The following is a 25,189-nucleotide window of genomic DNA, read 5'->3' as shown; positions in this document are numbered from 1 at the left end:
GGCCTACCAGCCTTCCACGTGCAAAATAGAAGCAACCTTGTATCTAATATACTTCCTGCCCCTGCTGATTGCACTTCACCATTTCTGTTTCTCGCCACAAAACCGCCACCAGTTCTTGTCTGCTGAACGAAGGAGCTACCTATGTTTATCTTATATGTGTGTTTTATGGCGGTGGTTTTCATTTAGACTAAGGGGACCGCCGACTATTATTCTGATTCACAAAAAGCTTTTTGAGTTACAAGTCATTTTGTTTTTCAGATAATAGCTTTTGTTATTACACTTAGATATACACTCCGGAGTGGTGTTCGCTAAACTATTTCAATGAAACATTATCCTTTCCAATATCCATTGAAATTTCGTAACACTAAGGAGACGGCCTTGTTTAGTTCTCAAAAAAAATTTACAAAATTCTTCAGTTTCTCGTCACATCGAATCTTGCGGCATATGCATGGAGCCTTAAATATAGATTAAAAAATAACCAATTACATAGTTTACCTATAATTTGAGAGACAAACCATTTGAGGATAGTTGGTCCATGATTGGATAATATTTGTCAAATACAAACGAAAATGCTATAGTGTCTATTTTGCAAAATTTTTTGAAACTAAACATGGCCTTACCTTGTACTCCGTTCGTCCAAGAATACAACTACGGGTTACATGAGAGTAAACGTGTTTGACCAAAATTCTAGTGAATAATATCTATATTTATGGCTCTAAATTAATTTATCATAAAAATAAATTATTTATTTGATATTATAAATATTAATATTTTTTATTCATAAATTGGTCAAGATACTAGCGTGAGACTGTGATGCTAGAATTGCAGACGGAGGGAGTAGCAACAAAAACCAACGCGTTGTGACGGTTTTTGTTCCAAACAAGCTTTTGTGCTTTGTGGACTTGTGGTGGACTTCGGACGCCAAGCGCGAGGCGACAGCGACTAGGACAATCGCATTTTCGCCGCGTGATGGCCGCCGACCCTGCTGGCCTCCCGCCGCGGCTCCGCCCGTCCACTGCGCCGCCTCCACCCGCCGTCACGCGCGCGCTGCACACGATCAACACCTGCACCTCCGCCGCGGCACTCGCGCCCCTCCGCGTCCACATCCTCCGTGAACCCGCGCTCCTCCGCTCCACCGCCGTCGTCTCCGCCTTCTTCCTCGCCTGCGGCCGCCTCCGTAGCCTCGACCCCGCGCTCGTTCTCTTCGCCTCCCTCCCGCGGCCCCACGTCTTCGTCTTCAACTCCCTCCTCCGCTCCCTCCCCGCAGCCCCCGCCTGCTCACCGCTCCCGCTCTTCCGCCATTTTATCGGCCTCGGCGTCCGCCCCAACCGCTACACCTTCCCGTTGATGCTCACCTCGCTCTCCTCTCTCCACGAACTCAGCGCCGTACACTCCCAGGTGGCCAAGTCCGGCTTCGCGCGCGATCTCCACGTCCGCAACGCCCTCCTTGCTAGCTACGCGGCCTGTGATCCGGACCTGGGGCACGCTGAGCAGTTGTTTGATGAAATGCCAAGCCCGGACGTCGTTGCGTGGACAACGATGATCACCGCATACAGGAACCGCGGCCGCAGTTTCCATGCTCTGAGCACCTTCCGGCGGATGTTTGCTGCATCTGTTGCTCCCAACCGCGTGACCATGGTTTCTGCACTTGGTGCTTGTGCAGCACATGGTGCTGTGGACACTGGCATCTGGATCCATCAGTACGTTCAGAAGCAGGGATGGGAACTGGATGTCGTGTTAGGCACTGCGCTTGTTGACATGTATGGGAAGTGTGGACATGTTGTGGAAGGAGTCCGTGTATTCTCCGAAATGACTGAGAGGAATGTTTGTACTTGGAACTCTATCATTGGAGCGTTTGCTTTGGAGCAGAATGGAGAAATGGCTCTACGTTGGTTCTACAGGATGAAGGCTGATGGTGTTCGCCCAGATGCTGTCACACTAATTTGTGTTCTTTATGCATGCACACATGCTGGATTAGTTGATATTGGGAGGAAAATATTTAACTTGATTGTTCAAGGCAAGTATGGGTTTCAACCTGGGATCAAGCACTTTGGATGCATGATTGATCTTCTTAGTCGCTCTGGACACCTGGATGACGCTTTTAGGGTTCTTGAGGCAATGCCATCACAGCCAGATGCTGTCATCTGGGGCCTGCTATTGCAAGGTTGCAAGGTCCGTGGTGATACAGACTTGAGTGAGTATGTGACAATGCGTCTGGTGGAGTTAGAGCCTGGAAACGCATCACATTATGTGACCCTTGCAAACTTGTATGCTGAGACAGGGAGGTGGCTGGAGGCTGAGGAGGTCTTGAAGGGGATGAAAGAAAAAGGATTGGCAAAGGATGCAGGCTGGAGCCTTAGGTTAGAGGACAGCTTAAGCAAATATATAAGTGATGAAAATTTGATGGAATGTGCTCTGTGAGGAACATTGGATGAGCAATTAACCTGTACAGTATCAGGTAGTTAAGTATGCCTTCCTTTCACTCCGAACTAGGTCACTAATGCTGCCTTGAAAACCAAATTTGTAGATGGACGCTGCCTGAACTACTACAGTGACCTTTGGAGACTGAGGTCATGTATTAGGTGAAGAGAAAAAGGTTTGACAAAGGATGCTGGCTGAGCCTTAGGATGTTAAAGGACAGGTCACTGATCAGGGAAGCATACAAGTCATGGATAGTAGATGGAGGTTGTGAGTTGTGACTCATTAATTTGTCCATGTAGAACCACACCCTTATCACTCTAGGCAGCTACTTCAGATCGTTTGGAAGCTAGAAACACAAGCCATTTGACATGTAAAAGGTCAGTAAGGTGAATCAGCTTCCGTGACAGCAAATGTAATTAAGTCTTCTCATTTAAATATTGACAATTTTTGGGGGAATAGATTAGTCTTTACTCTCATTTATGCATTTTTTTCATTATCTCCAAGTTTTATCAGCAATATGCTAGATAGGAATTTGTAGTTTTGGACTAATAATATTCTGTATTTCTTACACCCTGGCAAAAGTTTGTATTCCCACTGTTGGGTCTGCTGCAACAATTCTATCCTATAACACTAACAGGAAGGTTTTACAGTACTGTTCATGATATAGATGAGCTAGGGGGGTGAGCAGCCCAGCTTCGCCTCCAAGAGGCTCTGCCAGTGCTGGTCACTCATGTAGGTACTGTTTGGATCGTCAGAGCAGACGCGTGATCTGGATCTGCCGCTAGCTCATCTCTCTCATCTCAGCGTCCCTATCAGATCCAGATCTCGCGTTAATGCTTAGCGCTGAGAGAGAGAGAGAGAGAGAGAGGCAGAAGATCACGAGTCTGATTATGGGAACAGTAACTGCACGAGTGACCAACTTGTTCGCAACAAGTCAAGAAGTTGATTTATCATCTGGCTACTACTGCCTACTGGGGGCAACCGGGCAACTAGTCACTTTTTCAGACTCACTAGTATAAAAAGGGAAAAACTCGTGCATCATGCATGCTAGGTCTGGGGCTCCTAACCAGCTTTCTGATGCTCTCACCATTAAAAAACTTTCACAAGATCAAGGTGACGTGATGCAGCCACATGGAACAGTAAGTACACGAGTGAACAGTAACTACACGAGTGAACAGCTTTCTGACTTGTTGACTTGTTGCAAGGTAAACTTCTTGACTTGTGAAATGGAATCAAGGGAACAGTAATTACACGAGTGACCAGCTTTCTAACCACATGAATCAAGGTCACAGCCTGTGATGCAGCCACATGGAATGGAAATGGAATGGGGACAAAAATGCAGCAGAAACAACAGAACAGGGAGATGAGACGGAACAGGGGTACTCTACTGTGTCAGAGTACACTGTTGTTGGACCCAAGGCCCTACAGTTCATTACTCTTAAATGGGAAAGGTTTACTTGCTTTCATTATTATTCTGAATTCTGCTTCTTGGAATACCTACTAGCAAGTTGCGGATTTTGTGTAAATGCAAACATCATTAAATTATCCCTACTATGGTCTTATATCCAATTTAGAATGATTGCTAACTTACAGTTTGTTGACACTGACGCCCAATGCAAGTGGCTAGTGTTATGGGGATGTTCATGCATATTATGTTGGAGTATTGGCTAAAAGAACTAACTTTGTGCATCAGTAGCACAAGTTCTGCATGTCATGGCCTGTGTAGAACCCAAACGAATGAGACAAGCTAAGTTGGTTGGTACTGCTGTGGAACAAGAAAATATCTCACCCTCTTAGATTTCAGTGGTTTATAGAGATGTGTGGGCCCAGCAAGAAACTTCTTACCTGATGGTGACTTGGTTATCGAAAGCAACTCCAAACACATGATATTATCACTAGGTGAAATTGTGCTATTTTTTTTTGGAATATTTGTTTGCAAAGAAAACTTGGGTTTAGTAACCAGATCCACCATTAAGCGGACAAATGTTTTTACGGACCCCGTGGTTTTAATCATGTTTTCCCTGGAATTCCTTTTGCTTCTATTTTTTTTTTATCTTTTAGCATGACTCAACACCATGTATAGCTTACCATTATAAAGCTGCACAAAGCTTCCAAAGGGAAGAAGCTCTTGAGGAGATACTGTAATGAAACATGGCTCCTCTGACTCCTAGACTGGTAGTTCCCATAGATGTGAAGAAGCAGCCATGGGAGCAAAAGGTTCCTCTCCATAACCGCTGGCATCCAGACATCCCTCCTGTCGCTGATGTAACTGAAGGGGAATTGTTCCGTGTTGAGATGGTAGATTGGACTGGAGGACGGGTTAGAGATGATAACTCTGCAGATGACATCAAATTCCTGGATCTCACAAGTGTAAGTTTGTATTCTGCCGTTGTTGTTGATGTCTTTGATTTCTGTTTTACTCTATAGCTTTCATTGCGAGCCAGACTGACTACAGATATTCTACAGACCCATTATCTTAGTGGCCCCCTAAGAATAGTTGATTCTGAAGGGGTTCCAGCTTCACCAGGTGATCTTCTTGCAGTAGAAATCTGCAACCTTGGCCCACTTCCTGGTGATGAGTGGGGTTATACTGCAATATTTGAAAGAGAGAATGGAGGTGGATTCTTAACTGACCACTTTCCTACTGCGAGAAAGGCCATTTGGTATTTCGAAGGAATTTATGCATACTCCCCTCAGATACCAGGTAAAGTTTCTTGTTATTGCTGTGAATGAAGCTTTGCAGTTTTGGATCCTTCCATAATTATATTTTGGCAATACCAGGTGTTCGTTTTCCAGGATTAACTCATCCTGGTATTGTGGGAACCGCACCATCAGTCGAACTTCTTAATATATGGAATGAAAGGGAGAAAAGATTGGCTGAGACAAGTCCACATACTCTTAAACTGTGTGAAGTGTTACACCAGAGGCCCCTTGCTAATTTACCGACCCCTGAGAACTGCTTACTTGGAAAGGCATGAGCACCCACCTGCTTATAGTTTTGCTTCTAGATTTATGTTTTTCACTCTGTGAAGGGTAGGGTCACACCTGTACGATTATGAAGGGTAGAGTCACACCTGTACGATTAATCTTTTTGTGTGACCTACAAAGCAACATTAATCTGTCAAACTTAAGTATAACTTGCTACCTGTTTTTGTTGCCATGTTCATAATTAGTGCAATATTGTGCAGATTCAGGAAGGGACTGCTGAATGGCACAAAATGGCAAATGAAGCAGCCAGAACTATTCCAGGAAGGGAGAATGGTGGTAATTGTGACATAAAAAATCTAAGCAGTGGTTCCAAAGTTTATCTACCAGTATTTGTTGAAGGAGCAAACCTTAGCACTGGTGATATGCACTTCTCCCAGGGTGATGGTGAAGTTTCTTTTTGTGGAGCAATTGAAATGAGTGGATTCCTTGAGCTCAAGTAATAAACTCTGTACTTATTTACACTTCAATATTACTTTTATATTGTGATTTATAAATATGTCTGACATACAACATGTATTCGGGCTACTGGACCTAAGGATGGACCCAAACAGTCACCTGCATCAAATCAGAATTTCAGATCCAAGTGTAGTAAACCTCACATTATTATATCACATAGATTTATATAAAGATACTAGTACAGTTCACTAGCACCAGCCATCTTCACAGCAGTTTGCATGGTATTTCTCAGATAACTCATGAAGAATAGGAAGCAAGTTCATGGGATTTCTCAAATAGATCATAAAGATTGGGATTTGCTATATCATTTTTTCATAGCAAGCATTAGTTGATGTTCTATTCTGTCATCACAATATGATAAACATACATTAAAGGTTTCTAGTTTGTATATTGTAACAGTTAAGGTACACTCAGTGATCAATTATTTCTGAACCACACAACTGATTCAAATCAATGTTGCTGGACATGATGACTGTCAGCTGGATAAATAAAACCTTGTCTATGAAAATTCAATTTCCCTTGTGCGCTTCTCAAAATCAGTAGTATGTTCCCTCTGGCATTGTGTATAGGTGCGAGATCATAAGAGGGGGGATGAAGGAATACTTGCCCCCAGTTGGTCCGACACCACTACATGTGAACCCTATCTTTGAGATCGGTCCTGTTGAGCCACGTTTCTCGGAGTGGTTAGTGTTTGAGGGCATAAGTGTCGATGAATCTGGGCGGCAGCATTTCCTTGATGCATCAGTTGCTTATAAGCGTGCAGTCCTGAATGCCATTGAGTACCTTTCCAGATTTGGGTACTCCAAGGAGCAGGTAGGCAGTAGGGTAACTAATGATTATCCTCTAAGTACCATATATGTTGTATATTGCCTTAACATTGGGGGATTTTATACAGGTGTATCTCTTACTATCATGCTGTCCTTGTGAGGGTAGGATCTCTGGAATAGTAGACTCTCCTAATGCAGTGGCAACTCTTGCCATCCCTACAGCAATATTTGATCAGGTTCGCCCTCTAACAGATCAACACAATTTCCTTATTCCTTTTTACTGTGGTGTATTGTATTTGTTGTTGTTCCTTCTCTACTGTTCATTTTCACAAAAGGATTCTAGACCAAGTAGTTAGGGAATTTCGGCGGCACCCCCCAGGTTCTGAGTTCGACTCCCCGTGGGAACGATTTTTCAGGCGGGGGTAAAAAAATCCCCTCGCCGCGCCTCCTGTGGGGCATCCGGCTTGTGGCAATGATGCAGTCCAACCAGGGGTTTGTTGATTGTGGGCCGGCCCAAGCAATGGCTTGCTGTCCTGGGTGTGCAGCGGGGTTCAGGGGTCAGGGGTTTTCTCAGTTGGGAGACAAAATCTCCTTCTTAATTGGAAAACCGTGGGGGCGGTCACAGGAGGGAGGGAGGGAGGGAGGGAGGGAGGGAGTCACATGAACAAGACACAATAGCCAGGGTGAATACATTATTTTCAGTAATGACAGATCGAATTTGCTTACTACTTCGCGATTCAAACTTGGCGAGGGAGGGAGGGAGTTACATGAAGCAGACACAATAGCCAGGGTGGAGAGAGAGAGGGAGAGGGAGAGGGAGAGGGGGAGAGAGAGAGAGAGAGAGAGAGAGAGAGAGAGAGAGAGAGAGAGTACATTATTTTCAGTAATGACAGATCGAATTTGCTTACTACTCAATCCATCCCAAATTATAAGACGTTTGACTTCTTTGACACTAAGTTTGACCAGTCATCTTATTCAAAAATTTGTGAAAAATTTTACTTTTTTTTTGGTTGTGACTTGGTTTATTAATAAAAGTTCTACAAGACTGAATTAAATTTGACTCTGTACAAATTTTTTGAATGGTCAAACTTGAGGTCAAAAAAGTCAAACGTCTTATAATTTTGGATGGAGGGAGTACTTCGCGATTCAAACTTGGCCTTCTCCTAGTTTATAGCAAACTAGTCATTGCTTCATAAGTATTCTTTTACATGGATCCTTTTTTTCTTAACTTCACTGCATAACGTTTCAATTGTTAACATAGGATATAAGGCCAAAGCACTTGAGAGGAAGGCTGAGACCAAAATTGATAAGACTTCCAGATCTCCTGAGCTGCTCAAACAATGGTCTTCCTGTCACCCAAGACCAAAGTAGTACAAGGGCGCCCTAGGGGCATATATGATCTGTAAATTGATGCCGTATCCTTCTACTTTATACACAAAAATAATCATCTTGATATTTCCAACTTCCAAGGATCATCATGTACTTGACCTGGAATCCATAATGTAGACCTTTGATTTGTCAGGCAGTCATCATGTATGAGGACAGAGACACCTGAGTGGTGCCATATTGTCTGTGTCTGTATTGCTACAAAGTTGTGCATTAATTTTACTCTCTAGAAATTTCCTTATTTGGGTTCGTGATCTTGTCGATGTCATGCTGAGAGGAGAGTGGTACTATGGTCATAGGCTCAGCTCGAGAAATGACTTCACACTTTCGTTAAAAAAAGAAAAAGAAATGACTTCACACATAAGTATGTAGCTAGCAGTGAAGTGAGGATGGTATAATATGAAAGAACCAGGCAGCTGGCAGTGGCTGGAGCGAAGTAGCAGTTGTGACAGATTCACTCTACCTTGCACATAACTGTTAAACCAACACACACTGTTAATCCAGTACTAGCATACTATAGACAGATGCTGCTGAACTCCTGAAAAGGCCTCTGCAGGCTGAAGAAGTCCTAAAGCGGGTGAAGAAATGAGTTTGGCAAATGACAAATGATGCTGGTTGTAGCCTTAGGATGATGTTAGAGGACACGTGACAACTCAGAGAACTATATATGAGTGGTGGATATTTGATGGAATGAGCATTGTGGAGTTGTGGTTCAGTCAATCTGTACTGTTGCCCTTTCTTTCACTACCAGCTAGATCACGAATGGTTTGGAAGCTGAACACACACTTTATGACATTTAAAAGGTTAATAAGATGAAGCATCTTTGTGATAGCACAGATAAATGATAACATATATTTTTGGTTGTGTAAATCAATTTAGTCTTTAACTCTTATTTTATGCAATCCTTTATTATTTATTTTCAAGCTTTACCAACTGTATGCTGAATAGAGATTTGGATTAATAAAACTGTATTAAATGGTAGGTAAAACTTTGTATTTCCACTGTTGGCTCAAGACTGGCAATTATATCTTGTAATAGGAAAGTTATACAATACTTCCAATAACTCTTAAATTGAAATACTAATGTAGCTTTCTGCAGAAGTACTTCTCAACTCTGCTTCTTCGAATAGATCTTGAACTTTTAGGTACATACTAGCAAGTTGCAGATTTTTTTCAAGAGAAGCCAGCTCTAGGTTGCCCCTTCTTCTATGGTCTTGTCCACTTGTCCAGTTTAGCAGGAAGGCAGAACGTTGTATGTGACGTTTGTGTGACATCCCCTAGAGTCGAGGTCTCACCGTCTCAGAAGGGTCCAGCACAGTGTGCTTGACAAAGAACCACGCTTCAGTGGTGTCCACCAGGAAAAAAAAAACAACTATAAGGTCTCGTTTGGATGTAGTCGGATTCGCATCAATTCACATATGTTGGGATGGGTTGGAGTGGAACTTAAACTAAATTCCACCTCAATCCACTACAACACATCTGGAATGAGGTGAATCCGATAACATCCAAACAAGACCTAATATGAAAGAGCCAGGTAGTGGTTGGAGCGAAGTAGCAATTGCGAAAGATCCACTCTACCTTCCACACACAAGATACCGACACACACTGTTAGCAACATCTACTACATACTACTTGCAGAATTTCTTCAAGCCAGCTCTATATTATTTTTTTAGAGTTTCAGGGCAGGAAAGCCCCGGTCATTATTATTATCCCATCTTGTATGGTGTTGTCCAGTTTAGCAGGAAGGAAAACTTTGTATGTGAGTGTGGCATCCCCTAGAGTTGCGGGGATGGAAATTCGGGTTACGTTGGCATCTGCAAAAAAAAACAATTTTGTGCACCAGTGTACATACTCCCTCGGTCCCTTTTTAATTGTTGCTTGTGCTTCCCGAAAAACAAATGTCGACAATTATATATTAAAAAATATTAATATTTATAATACATAATTAGTATCATTAGAAAGATCTTTGAATCTAGTTTTTTAACAAATTTATTTAGAGATACAAATATTACATGTATTTTCTACAAATCGAGTCAAACTTGTGGCACACACACCAACGGCGACAATTAAAAAAAGGACATAGGGAGTAAGTGTTGCATGTTGTAGCCTGTGGAAAACACAAATGGACGAGACAAAGCCAAGTTGGTTGGTACTGCTCTAGAACAAGACAATAAGGCCTTGTTTAGTTTACCCAAAAAATAAAAAACTTTTCAAGATTTTTCATCACGTCAAATCTTGCGGCACATGCATGGAGTATTAAATATAGACGAAAACAAAAACTAATTACACAGTTTATTTATAAATCACGAGATAAATCTTTTGAGCTTAGTTAGTCCATGATTAAACAATAGTTGTCAAATAAAAACAAAAATGCTACAGTATCCAAAACCAAAAAAAATTGAAACTAAACAAGGGCCTTGTTTAGTTTCCAAAAAATTTTGCAAAATTTTTCAGATTTCTCGTCACATCAAATCTTTAGACACATGCATGAAGTATTAAATATAGACAAAAATAAAAACTAATTGCACAGTTTGGTAGAAATTGACGAGACGAATCTTTTGAGTCTACTTAGTCTATGATTGGACAATATTTGTCAAATACAAACGAAAGAGCTACCGTGTCGATTTTGGAAAATATTTTGGAACTAAACAAGGACAAGGCCTACATCACCGTCTTGGCTCTGGATAGTCTACAGGGATGGGCCAGACCAACAATAAATTCCTACCTGATCTTAGGCCTTGTTTGGTTCACCCCGAAAACCAAAAAATTTTTAAGATTTTCTATCACATCGAATCTTGCGGTACATGCATGAAGTTTTATATATAGACGAAAACAAAAACTAATTACACAGTTTGCTTGTAAATCGCGAGACAAATCTTTTAATCCTAGTTAGTCTATAATTGAATAATATTTGCCACAAACAAACGAAAGTAGCGAAAGTGCTACGGTACCGAAATCCGAAATCTTTTCGGAACTAAACAAGGCCTTATAGTGATTGACTTGATACTGACTTAGAACTCCAAACACCTGTTTTTACCATTAGCAGATTCATCAACATGCCTATCCTACCATTATAAAGAGCTGCACAAAGCTTCCAAAGGGAAGAAGCTCTTGAGGAGATACTGTAAGAAACATGGCTCCTCTGACTCCTAGACTGGTAGTGCCCATAGATGTCAAGAAGCAGCCATGGGAGCAAAAGGTCCCTCTCCACAACCGCTGGCATCCGGATATCCCTCCTGTTGCTGATGTAACCGAAGGGGAATTGTTCCGTGTCGAGATGGTGGATTGGAGTGGAGGGCGGGTTAGGGATGATAACTCTGCAGACGATCTGAAATTCATGGATTTCACAGTTGTAAGTTTGTATTTTTTTTATCCTTCTGCTGGAGTTGTCATTTAATTTTCCCTTTGTTCCAGTGCTTCGTCTATTGTGAGCCAAACTGACTACAGATATTCCACAGGCTCATTATCTTAGTGGGCCACTAAGGATAGTTGATTCTGAAGGGGTTCCAGCTTCACCAGGTGATCTTCTCGCGGTAGAGATCTGCAACCTTGGCCCACTTCCTGGCGACGAGTGGGGTTATACTGCAATACTTGAAAGGGAGAATGGAGGTGGATTCTTAACTGACCACTTCCCTAGCACAAGAAAAGCCATTTGGTATTTCGAAGGAATTTACGCATACTCCCCTCAGATACCAGGTACAGTTTCTTCTTGTTGCTGTGAGCGAAGCTTTCAAGATTTGGATCCTTCAATAATTCGATTTTTGCATATACCAGGTGTTCGTTTTCCTGGAATAACTCATCCTGGTGTAGTGGGAACTGCACCATCAGTTGAGCTTCTTAATATATGGAATGAAAGAGAAAAAAGATTGTCTGAGACAAGGCCAGAGACTCTTACACTGTGTGAAGTTCTACACCAGAGGCCCCTTGTTCCTTTACCGACTCCTGACAATTGCTTACTTGGGAAGGCATGATCATTTGTTTTTCACTTTAATCTTTTTACATTTCCTAGAGCACAAGTAAAAGGTTTTGTGTGCAGATCTTAAGCTAGCAGATCTGAAGTGTGTGGCTGCAGTACCATTTTTTTTTTGAAAGGAGATTACCTCTGCTTTTGAGAAAGCAATTAGAGTTTACATACTGGTGATACCAGTTTATGAGAACGTGAAAAGACAAAACAGATAGCAACCAAGCCACACTACTAACATCCTCAACATGAAACACTATTACAAGATAGCAATTTCTGAATTAAAAGTTTGAAGCCGATCAAGCTTGCTGATCCATGTCTCTAGGCCCTCCACTATCTTAGAAGATTGTATCTTGTCGGCGTCCTTCGTAAGCTCTCTCCACATTTGCAGAAGGGTGATTGCGTTGTAAAGTACCACATCAGGGTTTGCAGGGAAAACTTTCTGAATAACCATACTGTTCCTATTTTTCCAAATTGCCCATGAAAGGGCGGCAAAGAAAATTAACACAAGTCTCCGAGGGACTTCCAGCCTCCTTGGCAATCAATCATACATGATATTATGTTTTGACGTCGGAAAGTCATGCCACCCAAAAGCATCTCTAATCTGCAGTACCATGTTTGTGATGTATACAATGCCATGCAGGTCCAAGAAGGGACTGCTGAATGGCACAAAATTGCAAATGAAGCAGCCAGAACTATTGCTGGAAGGGAAAATGGAGGGAATTGTGACATAAAGAATCTAAGTAGAGGCTCCAAAGTTTATCTACCAGTATTTGTTGAAGGAGCAAATCTTAGCACTGGTGATATGCACTTCTCCCAGGGCGATGGTGAAATTTCGTTGTGTGGAGCAATTGAAATGAGTGGATTCCTTGAGCTCAAGTAATAAATTTTGTTCTTATTTACACTTTATACTACATGATATACAATGTTTTATGATATACAATGCGTCAAAATTGGATCCACCAGTGTTAGGAAACTTAATATTAAGATTCCATCATATATTTAATAAAGAAACTAGTTCAGTAATACTAGCACCAGCTATCTTCAGTGCTTCTTGCATAGAACTTCTGAGATAGCAAATGTACAATATGAATAAGTGAACTCATAGGATTAGAAAATCTATTGTCAGATTTTGGCATATTCTGTTCCATGGAATTGCTTTAATTGATGCTTCTATCCTATAATCATAAGAAGTTATGGACCTTAGTGATTTATAGTTAATATATATTATGGCACAGTGCATTATTTGCTGGGATTAAACTCACTCCATTTGCAGTGGGCAGGGGTTCGTCCCTGGTATTCTAAAAACTCACTCCATTTGTGTGTAGTCGGAATCAATTGTTTCTGAACCACACTCTTATGAATGCGCAATTGGATAAACAATTTTTTTTCAAAGTAATGGCAGGAGCTCTGCCTTTCTCAATAATAGAGTTGGCTTAGTTTATAAGGCAAATCAGGCCTGCAAATCTTACATAGGCACAGATTAAAACACAGAAAATACCCACAACACCATAACATCCTATTCCTGACTAACACGGAGGCACGTGGTGGGCGTTGTTGGATAAATAAAATCTGCCTATGTAAAATACACTTTTTTTTTGAGGGTCAACGGGGGGGAGATTCCCCACCTGAGTTTATTAAACAGCCCAAAACGGCTCGTTGGTTTACACTTTTCGTTGCCTGCTTCTAAAAATTCCTTGCACCCTGTATAGGTGTGAGATCATAAGAGGTGGGATGAAGGAATACTTAACCCCAGTTGGTCCAACACCACTTCATGTGAGCCCTATCTTTGAGATAGGTCCTGTTGAGCCACGTTTCTCAGAGTGGTTGGTGTTTGAGGGCATCAGTGTAGATGAGTCTGGGAAGCAGCATTTTCTTGATGCATCTGTTGCCTACAAACGTGCAGTTCTGAATGCCATTGAGTACCTTTCCAAATTTGGGTACTCTAAGGAGCAGGTAGGAAGCAGGGTATGGCTATTATCTTGATTCTTGAAGTATCATGCATGCTGAGTAGTATCTTAACATCGGGGATTGGGGATTTTATACAGGTATATCTTTTACTATCATGCTGCCCATGCGAGGGTAGGATATCTGGAATAGTGGACTCTCCTAATGCAGTAACAACTCTTGCCATCCCTACGGCGATATTTGACCAGGTATGGTGCCAAGAGTCCAGCCCAACGCAATTTTCTTTGGTCTTTTTTCACTGTTATATTCACTGTTTGTCGTTGCTCCTTTTAAGTGTAAAAGCGTTCATCAATAGATTAGTTAAACAATTTTGATATAGATTGTGACTGATTCCTTTGGTCTGATACTCTGATGTTTGATCCAAGTGTCTGATATATGCTACTGGTACTTTACGTGTTATATCTGAAGCAACAAAAGTTACTGCCTGTCTTTTTTGAGTTCATGAGTAGGCTGTACAAACAAACCACACAATATTCATGCTGAGTAACGTGAGCTGGGCATGGTTCAGTGTCCAACAAAAGAGTAGATTTATATTACACTCTCCATTTTATTGAAAGTAGCTATAGTGCCAGCCTGGTTCATTTGGTCGATCAGTGGCCTGCATCACCTAACTATTTCTTATGATCCGGTCAATATAAAAGAGATTCAAAATATTATAGAATACACTTTTCCGCTGACAGTTACTGTTAGGCAAAATGTAAGAACAACTTGTAAGCTCTAAATAGTAGTTCCAAAAGTTTTCATGAAGAAGTCACAATAACCAGGATAGAAGAAACATATTATTTTCAGTACAGGCTATAGGCAGATTGAAATGTCTAACTTCGAGATTAAAAATATATTGACCTGTACGTGCTTATTTTGGGGCCTTGTTGATTGTTTTCTTTTTAAAACTAACGTGCATAACATTTCAAACATAGGATATAAAGCCAAAACGCATGAACGGGAGACCACTTGGAGGACCACAATTGAGAAGACTTCCAGATCTTCTAAGCTGCTCAAATGATGGACACCTTCCTGCCACCCAAGATAAAAGTGGTACAAGTGCGCCCTAGTACATGAAGAAACAGACCCACTATCAATCGACATGTAATTGTGCATGGAAACAATTATCTGTGTGGATTACTCAAAAAAACAATTATCTGTGTGCGCAGCCTATAATCAAGAATGGATTTGTCTTTTATTTTCTTCGTCTAATAAAAATTACGGCAAAACTTTTGCCCTCCTTTGAAAAAATAATAAAAATGCAGATCTTTGATTTGTCAGGTTATCTCATCATGTATGAGAGTGAGCTTTTTTTTGCTTTTGTAGTTCGAGTTATTAGGCCCTTCTCGTTGTAACTGTTGTTATGTGCAGATGATGATCGTTTCTGTGCTGTTGTTATGTGCAGATAACCTAGCAGTGTCACTCGCTCCCGTGATAAAAGCATAAAACATACAGACATGCAAACATAACATAAGCAGAGTATCCAGAAGGCCAGTTATGATATTGGGCCAAGAATGACGTTACCATGATACCGTCTTATACAAGTACAAATTAACACTCGTCATCTCCACTCCAGAAATGACGACATCACCCACAAGTATGTAATATAACTACGGTACGATACTAGCATTGGAGTTACCACAGAGCCAGGCAGCAGCTGGCAGGAAGCAAGCAAAGCAGCTAGGAGCCGTGACTAATTCACTCCTCTGCCTCGTACACGAGAGGAACCGAAACACACGCACTGTAAGAGCAACAAGCAAAGCACTAGTAGTACTACCTACTAGCAGAACTGTAGCTCATCCTGGGCCGTCACCGAATCCGACCGGCCTGTGGATCACTTCTTGTGCGGGCTGTACGTGGGGCACGCCGGGCTGAAGTGCCTGGACACCACCCTGGAGTTGAGCAGCTCGATGATGGGCCCGAACGACACGCACCTGGGCGCCTTGTACTGGTTGATGGACGCCCCCCGCGAGATGGCGTAGTCCATCACCTCCTCGAACGTGCCGCCTCGCACCACCCGGATCTCCAGTGGCCCGATGGCGTCCCCGTTCCGGCCCTGCCTGTACACCGCGTTCAGCGCCTCCTCCATCTCCAGGCAGCAGCGCTCGAACACGTCCGGCTCGGGCGACGCGCCGCCGTCCCGCACCATCAGCTCCCAGTACACCACGTAGTGGCCCGGGATGGTGGTGGCGTCCGCCTGCGAGGTGTACTCCACGATGCGCGCGTCGTAGGGCGCCAGCAGCCGCGACGCGCGCTCCACGGCGGACTGCAGCTCCGCCTCGTCCGTCTTGTCGGAGTCGATGCTGAGGAGCACGTTCTTGCGGCGCACGAACCGGAACTGCGGCGCCGCGTTGTGGAACCCCGTCACGTGCAGGATGTCGCCGACGCGGTAGCGGCAGAGCCCCGCGTAGGTGGTGATCACCAGCTCGTACTCCTTCCCGACCTCGGCGTCCGCCAGGTCCACCAGCAGGCGGTCGTGGTCCATGGCCGACGCCGCCGACGACGACGACACCGCCGGCTTGTCCTCCGGGTCGTGCGGAAGCAGCTCGAAGTAGCCCATGTTGGGCATGATGGTGTAGGACACCTCCGACGGGTCGCACATGGGGCGGAGGTTCAGGCCGAAGTAGCACTCGGACGACGCGTACATGGTGCACGCCATGGGGAGGCCGCCGCTGTAGTACTTGAGCGTCGGGATGTACTGCGCCATGGCGCCCGTCACGATCACGTCCAGGTACTTGGTGTTGGGCCACACCCGGGTGATGATGCCCTCCCAGTTGTCCTTGCCGCACTCGGCCTCCACGAGGTCGGCCAGGCCGGCGTCCGGCTTCGTCAGCACCTCGGCCACGGCGTCCCGGATGGAGGGCTCCACGACCCTGGCGCTCAGGGTGCCCGTGCGGAGGTCGTGCGCGAGCTCCTTCCAGTGGAGCTGCAGGAAGCGGATGGCGCGGAGCAGGCCGGACGCGAAGACGGCGCCGACGCGGAGCACCTCGGTGCGCGCCACCAGGCCGCACAGCATCTGAGAGTACATGGACTGGAAGGAGTCGGTGCAGAGGATGGCGGCGGTGGGGCTGGTGTACACGTTGTAGGGGTCGTAGGGGCGGTGCTTGAAGTGGTCGCTCTTGTAGTAGCTGGTCAGCACGGGGCGCGCCGGGAGCCCGCCGGGCGTCTTCGTCTCCGACTTGATGAACAGGAAGTAGAGGCCCTTCCCCTTGTCCAGCCCAGGCACGTACCTGATTCATGATGAACATGATCCACCAGTCGCGTTCCATGATCAGAACAGTGCTAGCTACATACTGTGCAATCAAGAATTGTTTTTTTAATTAACAATAGATACTTTTTTTTGAAAAGCACGATAGATAGTACTTGATTTCTTTTCTAGCTAGAAGTTTTTTTTTTTTTTTGAGAAATCTGGAGGGGTCGAGACCCCTACAACAAATTTATTGAAAGCAAAAGAAGTTTAAGTAGAGAAAAACAGAAGAAACTCAGGGAGAAACTCAGGGAACAGAGAAAGTAGCTAGAAGTTTTTTTATGCATCCACAATTGTTGCGCGCGGTTGAATTGGTGACTGGAATTCAGACAGATATTTGGTGGTAGATATGTCTAGTCTACATGAGATTTTTTCTTTCAATATGAATTCTTTATGGTATATATAGAAGTGATAACTAACCAAGTAGAGCTAGGTATATATAGTGTGAATTAACGGATATACTCTCTTTTTGGCCAGGCCATATGTTGTATAATGTGGCAAGTACAATTAACAAACTTTATCCAGTGTGTGTACCTACATACGTGTGTGGTAGTGCAAGTTGATTATTGGCTCCAATTCTTCCACTGATGAGCATATTTCAGCGTGGGAAGGCACTGCGTTTGTCGCGTTGTTTCCAAGAATTAACACACTCCAACTTCCCGCTTACGTATGCAATGGACTTTGAGCTGCCCAGGAGTTTATTTTAGGAAGGTAGAGGAGAGATGCCACAAATAAGAAAAGGAATCTTGGCGCCCAAAAAGTAGAGAAACACCCAAGGCATCTCTGGCGTCTAAGACACAAACTCGCATTATTTTAGGCTTAGTCTAAAATGATTAGCCACGCCTCCACCAAGTTGCCGGGTCGCTTAGCCTAACGCCCGGTCCGGCCAGGCCAGGCCCGGCAGGACACAAAGACTACGAACGCATGACGTTCCAGCATTAATTTGTACCACTATTTTTTTTTGCAGTTTTTGTGCTTAATTACCACTCTACGATCATAATGAACCATTATATTACTTTTTTTTCTGAAACGGCATGAACCATATTTTCACTACCTTCCTTTATAAATAAATGGCATGAACCGTTCATCTTTGAAAAGAAAAGGTTACGTTAGTTAATGGACTGTGTGTGAGAGACCAGAAAGATATGTGTAACAGAACACCATTTTCAGTTAGGTCAATTTAGTAAACTCAGAGACTATCTTAAGCCCTAATAAAAAAAATATATAGAGCACCAGCTCATCAACTTGGTCGATTGCAGCCGAAAACGGTTAGCTTGATCGCTCGACCCCTACCGCCTTGGCCGGGTCAAAACAGGCAAATTAATGAATCGAAAACATATATATCCATGACGGCGGACAACGATCGAAGACAAATTGATTAAGGCTTAAAAAGGAAGAAGAGATTAATTTGTCGTTCACCCACAGGTTCATGACGGGCATGAGAAGGCTGTAGAGCATCTGCCGCCTGTTGAGCTCGTCCTCGATCGTCGGCATTAGCTTCCTCTCCCCGGCCGACGTCCCCGAGCTGCACGCGCACATTTGAATAAGCCAGACGTCAATTCCAACACCAGCCAGCCCATGGATTAATCAACCGTTAATCCTCAGTTGTTAGTTGCATATATGCACCATTGACCGACCGAAACCACCGATTAAAATTAAACAACCGGCCGATTGATTAATTACATATATATATATATATACCTAGTGAGGAACTCGGTGATGGGGTGGGAGGAGATGATGTTGGAGCGGTCGCCGTTGGCGATGCGGTCGATCTCCGGGCGGAGGTCCTCGTACGTCACCACGGGCACGCGCGCCTTGAAAGCCTGGCGGTCCGTGCGCCCCTCCATGCCGTGCCGCCGCAGGTACTCGGCGCCGTTGTTCCGTGCCAGGATCTCCGCCAGCACGCGCACCTGCTCGGCGTCGAAGTTCTTGGTCTTGTCCTCGATGAACTCCAGCTTCTCCACGTCGCGCTCGCACGCCGCCACCCCCAGCGCCGTCACCCTCCCCACCGCCGCCGCCGCCGCCGCCGTGGCCATCGGAGCCATGGATCGGGAGGATCGGAGAAACTGATCAAACTGAACGAGGCCGGCCGGCCGGGTCTCTTTGGCTGGCTACCTAGCTCGGTACGCTAGGGGGGCTCTTGCTTGCAATTCTCTCTGTCTCGTCGCTTGCAGAACTTGTGAGGGAAGGAGAGGATGCCGATGCCGTTGCAGGGGCCGGGTATATATAGCGCTCGGGGGTCGTGGCGTGGTCAGGGGCCTCTCGTCCGTCGCGGCGCCATGCACGTCGGGTCGGGGGCTGCCAAGCCCCTGATCTGATGCCCTGCCCCGGCAGCGCGTGGCCCACGCGGGCGTCACTGCCCGAGCCGGGAGGGAGCACGTGGGCCCGCGCTGTCCGCCACGTCGGACGGGGCGATGGGACTCGCGGCCGGCGCGCCCGGCAGGGGCCATCGGGGCTGACGAGACGCAAGCGCGGCTGGTGCTTGTCCCGTCCGCCCGCCCGCCGCACTAGCGCTTAGCTGCAAGTGCTTTGGCTTGGTTTGGTTAATTAGCTAGCCGACCGGGTCGGAGCGATGACGCCGGATTAAACTAAGGCCTTGTTTACTTCCCAGAAAATTTTGCAAAATTTTTCCATTTCTCGTCACATCGAATCTTTAGACGTATGCATGGAGTATTAAATATAGACGAAAATAAAAACTAATTACACAGTTTGGTCGAAATTGACGAGACAAATCTTTTGAGCCTACTTAGTCCATGATTGGACAATATTTGTCAAATACAAATGAAAATGCTACAGTGTCCATTTTCCAAAAATTTTCGGAAGTAAACAAGGCCTAATTAAGCAGCGGTCCGATCCGATCGGGTGGAGTGTAACCCGACACGGGATAGAAAAATGTTGTGGCCGGGGAGCATGTGTCGACACACCGCTGTGCAACACCACCAGCAGAGGATGACATCTGGGTAATATAATCGGGGATGCTACAAAGCAAATGGAGGGAGGTGATAGGGACCCCATGGAAAATTTCGAGTCCCCCCGCGCGCTGGTGTTGTGATTGTGAGCCAACTTGGAGGATGAGGACCATTTACGTACGATGATCGACTCAGAAAATTTCCACCGGGAAAAATGAAACTTAGAATGCATGATCATTAGGGAATATACTGAAACAATTCATGGTTTAAGGTTACTAGGGAATTAACCTGCTCGCCCGCCGTCCATAAATATTCTTGTGTGTACAGATTGTCTACAGATATATAACAAGGTATCTGTTTGGATTTCCTTCTCTAGAGTGTCTCCGATCCAGGTTTGTGCTGTGGTAGTCTGTAGGGGTTTGGTCTGGAAGATGAGTTATGTCCCATTTTAGTTTCATCCTTTTCTTTAGGCTATGTCTTGTCTTTTGTTTGTTCTTGTAAGGTATTGGTAATTCAGCTGGTCTTCCCGCTTGTGGTTTCTGGGCTAAGTCCTTCTCTTGTAAGGTTTGACTCTAAGCAATCACTGTTGATTGTGAAGGCTGGAATATTTTATTCCCTAATCTAAAAAAACTTTAGAGCTAAAGCTCCAAATAAATACTTAGCTCTAAACTTTAACCCACCTCACAAAAAGTGAGCTAAATGTTCTAAAACTTTTAAAGCTATAAAGTTTAGAGGAAGGAATCCAAACAAGTCTAGCCGGGTTGCTTTTTTTCAGAACTGGAGGAGTTTGGAGCCCCTACACAGGCGTTTGTTGAATAAAAGGGGAAGGTTGCAGTACAAATGAAACTAATTAAATTAATGAACCAGGAAAGAAAGGAAAAAAATGAAAAAGAGAGTGTCCATTACTCCATTACAATAGATTTTGGCGCCATGAGTCAAAGTTACAGATAACTCAAAAGACCAACATGCTTAGCTCCTTCTGGAAAACTTCTTTGGCCAAGTAAAAATGTTTGGCTGGACCTGTTTGAAGACAAAGTTGTTTCTTAGATGGACACGAAAGATTTCTCTCTCCTATATGTGTTTACAAAGAGAGGACATGTTGAAAAGTAAACATCCTAGTTATCCAGGAGGATGCATTTAAGAGTGTGTGTTGGCAACATAAATCGTTTTCAATTCTCTCAAGCAACGGTAGAATCAGAGCCAAACGGTATAGCAATGAAACGTTTCTACTCGAAACAGCTTCAAGCGTTTGGTGTCCAAAACAAGCGTGAAACCGTGATAACTTGATTTTCATAGTGATTGTGATTCTTCCATCTAAACGGCAAAGCAATTCTGATTCATCGTCTATTCACCAAAAAAAAAAAAAAAATCTGATTCATCGTCCGAAATGTTTTCTGAGAAAATCTTAGATCCGAAACATTTATAGAAGCATCCGAAGCCCTATCGAACAGCCCTTACAATTACAATACTACAACTCCAATTCAACTTACTTTTACTTGAAGAAGCAGACGGAACAATTTTAGAACTAGTACATGCAATATCTGTGTCAATTAAAACATGCTCGCGGTGTATTTTGCTAAGGCCTTGTTTAGTTTGTGGATGAAAAATTTTTAGGTATCACATCCGATGTCAGAAGAGATGTTCGGATGCTAATTAAAAAACTAATTATATAACTCGCGTGGAAACTACGAGACAAATTTATTAAGCCTAATTAATCTATCATTAGCACACATGTTACTGTAGCAATTATGACTAATCATGGACTAATTAGACTTAAAAGATTTATCTCGCAGTTTTCATATAAAATGTGCAATCTGTTATTTCATATATATGTTACATGCATATGTCAAACATTCAATAGGACTGAGGGGGCTGCCCTTTTGCCTTTCTGGATTCATGGGAATATAGGATGGCACACAGCAGATCGGATGCATGTAAACGTGTTTTTTTGTCGTTGATTAGCTCGCCACAATGATATAATTAATTAGAAAAATCCTCTGGAACGTGTGCATAATTAGCATGCCTTGTATGAATAAGCTGTGGTTTGTTGGACCGGTGCTAATGCTGGATACGCAGCTTGGATCTTCCTGTTTGGGATTTGAAAAGAGCCAAACGTGTTTTCCATGTCCATCGAGGCGTGCATGGCCTCTACGGGAACGGTGTTGGTTCCACGGTTGGGTTTAGCATGCACGTTAACATCTCTGAGTTGGCGCCTCCCATGGAAATATGGAATAGATTCCAGACTCTGTGTGTTCCTCGGTCTCATGTGTTCACCGTGTCAATGCACCACCAGTACTCCAAGCAGAGTAAAATTTTGACGATTCAAGTCCATCAATCACTTTATACCTTCATCGATAACACTGACAATAAGCACTATCAAAAGCGGATGTAAAAGTAAAGGTAAATACTATAAATAGCCTGATGACACGAGGAGATGACGTACGGTTAGATTGAATTTGTTTTGAGAGGCTCGAGTGCTAAAGCAATCTGACGATGACGACTCAGCTCGACACACATCCGTAAACTCGTGCACCTACATAGCTAGAGGTATACAAGCAATCAAGACAGAGACGTATACGGGCCTCGGCTGATCGGAAAGCTGGAACCATGCATGCACCTCCCTGGCGCGGCAATGCAACGGCGCGGCAACGTAACATAGTGGAAGTTTTCAGACTGCAATTGCAGTGCAGTTTTCTTACTTTCTAGATTACTGATACTATTGGCTGGATTGTATAACCAGCATGTAAACCTGTCTGTACCTTTTTGTTTTATCTCTACTTAATGCAAAGGCAGAGCTGAGCACCTGCCGTTTCATGCTAAAAAAAAAAAGCAACGGCGCGAATCGGAGTGCAATCGGTCGGCAGGTTCTCGCCCGCCGCCGCCGTAGCGCGTGCGCTGCGATACGCCGCGCGCGCGTAACCCCTACGCGGACACGCGCGGCGCCGGGCGAGTCGTGCCGTGCGCGAGCGGCGGCAGCGCTGCTCCGGAGCCTCCTCCCGCCGTTCATTCGCGGGCGCGCGACGCTGATCGTTCGGCGGTAGCTTTTGACTTGCGCGCCAGGCAGGCCATCCAGGCAGGTGAGCGCGCAGCATGATGCCGGCCGGGAGCCGTGCGGCGCACTCTGCTCAAGGGCGCAGCGGCGACGTCACACGCTGCGTGCACACGTACTGCAGCACTACTAGTATCTCTACTAGTAGACGAGAGAGCGTCCCAAAACCGCATGGCATCTGTACATGCCCTAACCAACCGATCATGAGCGTATGCATATCTGTTGATGCATGAATATGAATACTTGCTTTCGCAAGGAACACAGCTACGTAGTATACACAACTAAGACAAAAGGGTATGGATGCGGCCGAGATAGCGTATTCCTTTTGCTGGTACGTACGTAGGCAGCCTGTGATCTCTTGGTCTGACAGACTGACACTCGAAACCATGAGCATGTATGTTTTGGTCAATCCAATGACCCAAAGTAATTAATTAGCTAGTTTTCCCTATATAATAACTTCAATGAAAATTCTTCGTAGTCGTGCACTATGATCCCTTGATAAGGAAGGAAGCAAAGTATACGGAGGACTATGAGGCGTATAATGTACAATGAAATGGTTGGCTGATTTTTTTTTCTTCCACGCACATCATGCATACTCTTCTCGCTAGCTGTTGAGTACGTACAGTATATCATTTGAAAGAAGTAATAGAAGGTCAATGAAAGGAGCAAGTAAGCACAATATTGCTCCTATCTTATCAGTTATCAGCATGGTTTCTCTCATAACAAATCAGCAAATAATACTTTTTAGTATCAACATAAACCAAATTTCAACATTTAGTACAACTGCTTAGCACCGCCATTTAAGCCGGTGATCCTTGTTAGCGTGCCCGGTCTGTATATCACACGGCAACTCGCCGTGGTGTGACAACAACTCGTACGTGTAACAACAACTCTTTCTTCTATTTTAACCTTTCGAAAACAAAAATCAACGAAGCGAAGAGGGCCAATATACCCAATACAGAATGATATAGTTAGGCCTTGTTTAGTTGGCAAAAACTTTGGTTTTTGGCTACTGTAGCACTTTCGTTTTTATTTGACAAACATTGCCCAATCATAAAGTAACTAGCTTTAAAAGATTCATCTCACAAATTACAGGTAAACTGTGCAATTAGTTTTTATTTTTATTTATATTTAATGCTCCATGCATGCGACCAAAAGATTCGATGTGACGAGGAATCTTGAAAATTTTTGCGAACTAAACAAGGCCTAGTCAATGAAATGATAAGGCCCTATATATATATGCTACTAGTATTTCTCCAGACTTTTTCAATTTGGAACCAAGTCAACAAAGATACCTTAAAAAAACTTCCATAGCTTGCTAGCTAGTAGCCTAGTAGAGGATAGACCTGTCATATTATTTAGTTCAGGCAGAAAATAAGCACCAATTCAATCATACATATGCATGCTCCTGACTCCTGACGGAATACCTAATTGGTGAACGATGATGAGCCTATTTTAATTTCTGCCAGCAGAAAAGTTAATAAATTAAGGCCGAGGTGGACATATATAAGAACCAAACTAAATGAAAGATCAGATAAATACAGTATATACCCCACTTTATCCCAAGAAAAGATAAAATACGGCGATATCTATATTAGCTTAGTAGCATTTATATAGCAACAACATAATGCACACCATGATCAATATCGTCCTCCTACTACTCCCTGAAGCAAGTGCAAATTCTCAATCCCACTGCACCTGATGTCTGTTGGATCGTCCATGCATGCCGAGTCAACATCTAGAGCATATTCTACACGCACCTCGCACCTGTTGTCCCTACATCTGCCGGAAGTATCCAGCACCTGGACATACGTTGCACATCAGTACACACGGACCGAGAGATCCATCCGGCCGTTCTGTTGTACCGCGATCCACGAACACAAGTTGATAGAATTAATTTGTTTATTAATTTATTTTCACGCATCATGCTCATGCATGAGCATGACGCTTACGTGACACCAAAAATTTACGACCCACTGCACACACGGCTAGCAGTAGCAGCTAGCTTGGTCGCCGGTCCGGCCACTATAGACATTATTTTAGTCGCGAGAGATCT

The 25,189-nt window shown here is 44.0% G+C and overlaps 3 protein-coding genes across 3 annotated transcripts; 2 read left to right on the top strand and 1 right to left on the bottom strand.

The window, feature by feature from the left end:
- On the top strand, positions 955–8,267 carry LOC8079246 (pentatricopeptide repeat-containing protein At4g16835, mitochondrial). Its single transcript, XM_002458501.2, has 8 exons — positions 955–2,417; positions 4,569–4,791; positions 4,888–5,125; positions 5,203–5,393; positions 5,610–5,845; positions 6,435–6,678; positions 6,761–6,868; positions 7,894–8,267. Exons 1-8 carry the CDS (start codon positions 970–972, stop codon positions 8,017–8,019), a joined length of 2,814 nt encoding a protein of 937 aa, XP_002458546.2. The 5' UTR covers positions 955–969; the 3' UTR covers positions 8,020–8,267.
- LOC8072114 (formamidase) lies at positions 11,041–15,213 on the top strand. Its single transcript, XM_002458500.2, has 7 exons — positions 11,041–11,369; positions 11,476–11,713; positions 11,792–11,982; positions 12,622–12,857; positions 13,691–13,934; positions 14,027–14,134; positions 14,864–15,213. Exons 1-7 carry the CDS (start codon positions 11,151–11,153, stop codon positions 14,996–14,998), a joined length of 1,371 nt encoding a protein of 456 aa, XP_002458545.1. The 5' UTR covers positions 11,041–11,150; the 3' UTR covers positions 14,999–15,213.
- Positions 15,409–19,378, bottom strand: LOC8072113 (probable indole-3-acetic acid-amido synthetase GH3.2). Its single transcript, XM_002456352.2, has 3 exons — positions 18,877–19,378; positions 18,599–18,700; positions 15,409–17,158 (listed from the first exon to the last, which is right to left on the bottom strand). Exons 1-3 carry the CDS (start codon positions 19,218–19,220, stop codon positions 15,763–15,765), a joined length of 1,842 nt encoding a protein of 613 aa, XP_002456397.1. The 5' UTR covers positions 19,221–19,378; the 3' UTR covers positions 15,409–15,762.

The sequence above is a fragment of the Sorghum bicolor genome, chromosome 3 (genome assembly GCF_000003195.3).
Source record: "Sorghum bicolor cultivar BTx623 chromosome 3, Sorghum_bicolor_NCBIv3, whole genome shotgun sequence".
NCBI classification, from domain to species: domain Eukaryota; kingdom Viridiplantae; phylum Streptophyta; class Magnoliopsida; order Poales; family Poaceae; genus Sorghum; species Sorghum bicolor.
This window is presented reverse-complemented; position numbering and strand designations above follow the sequence as displayed.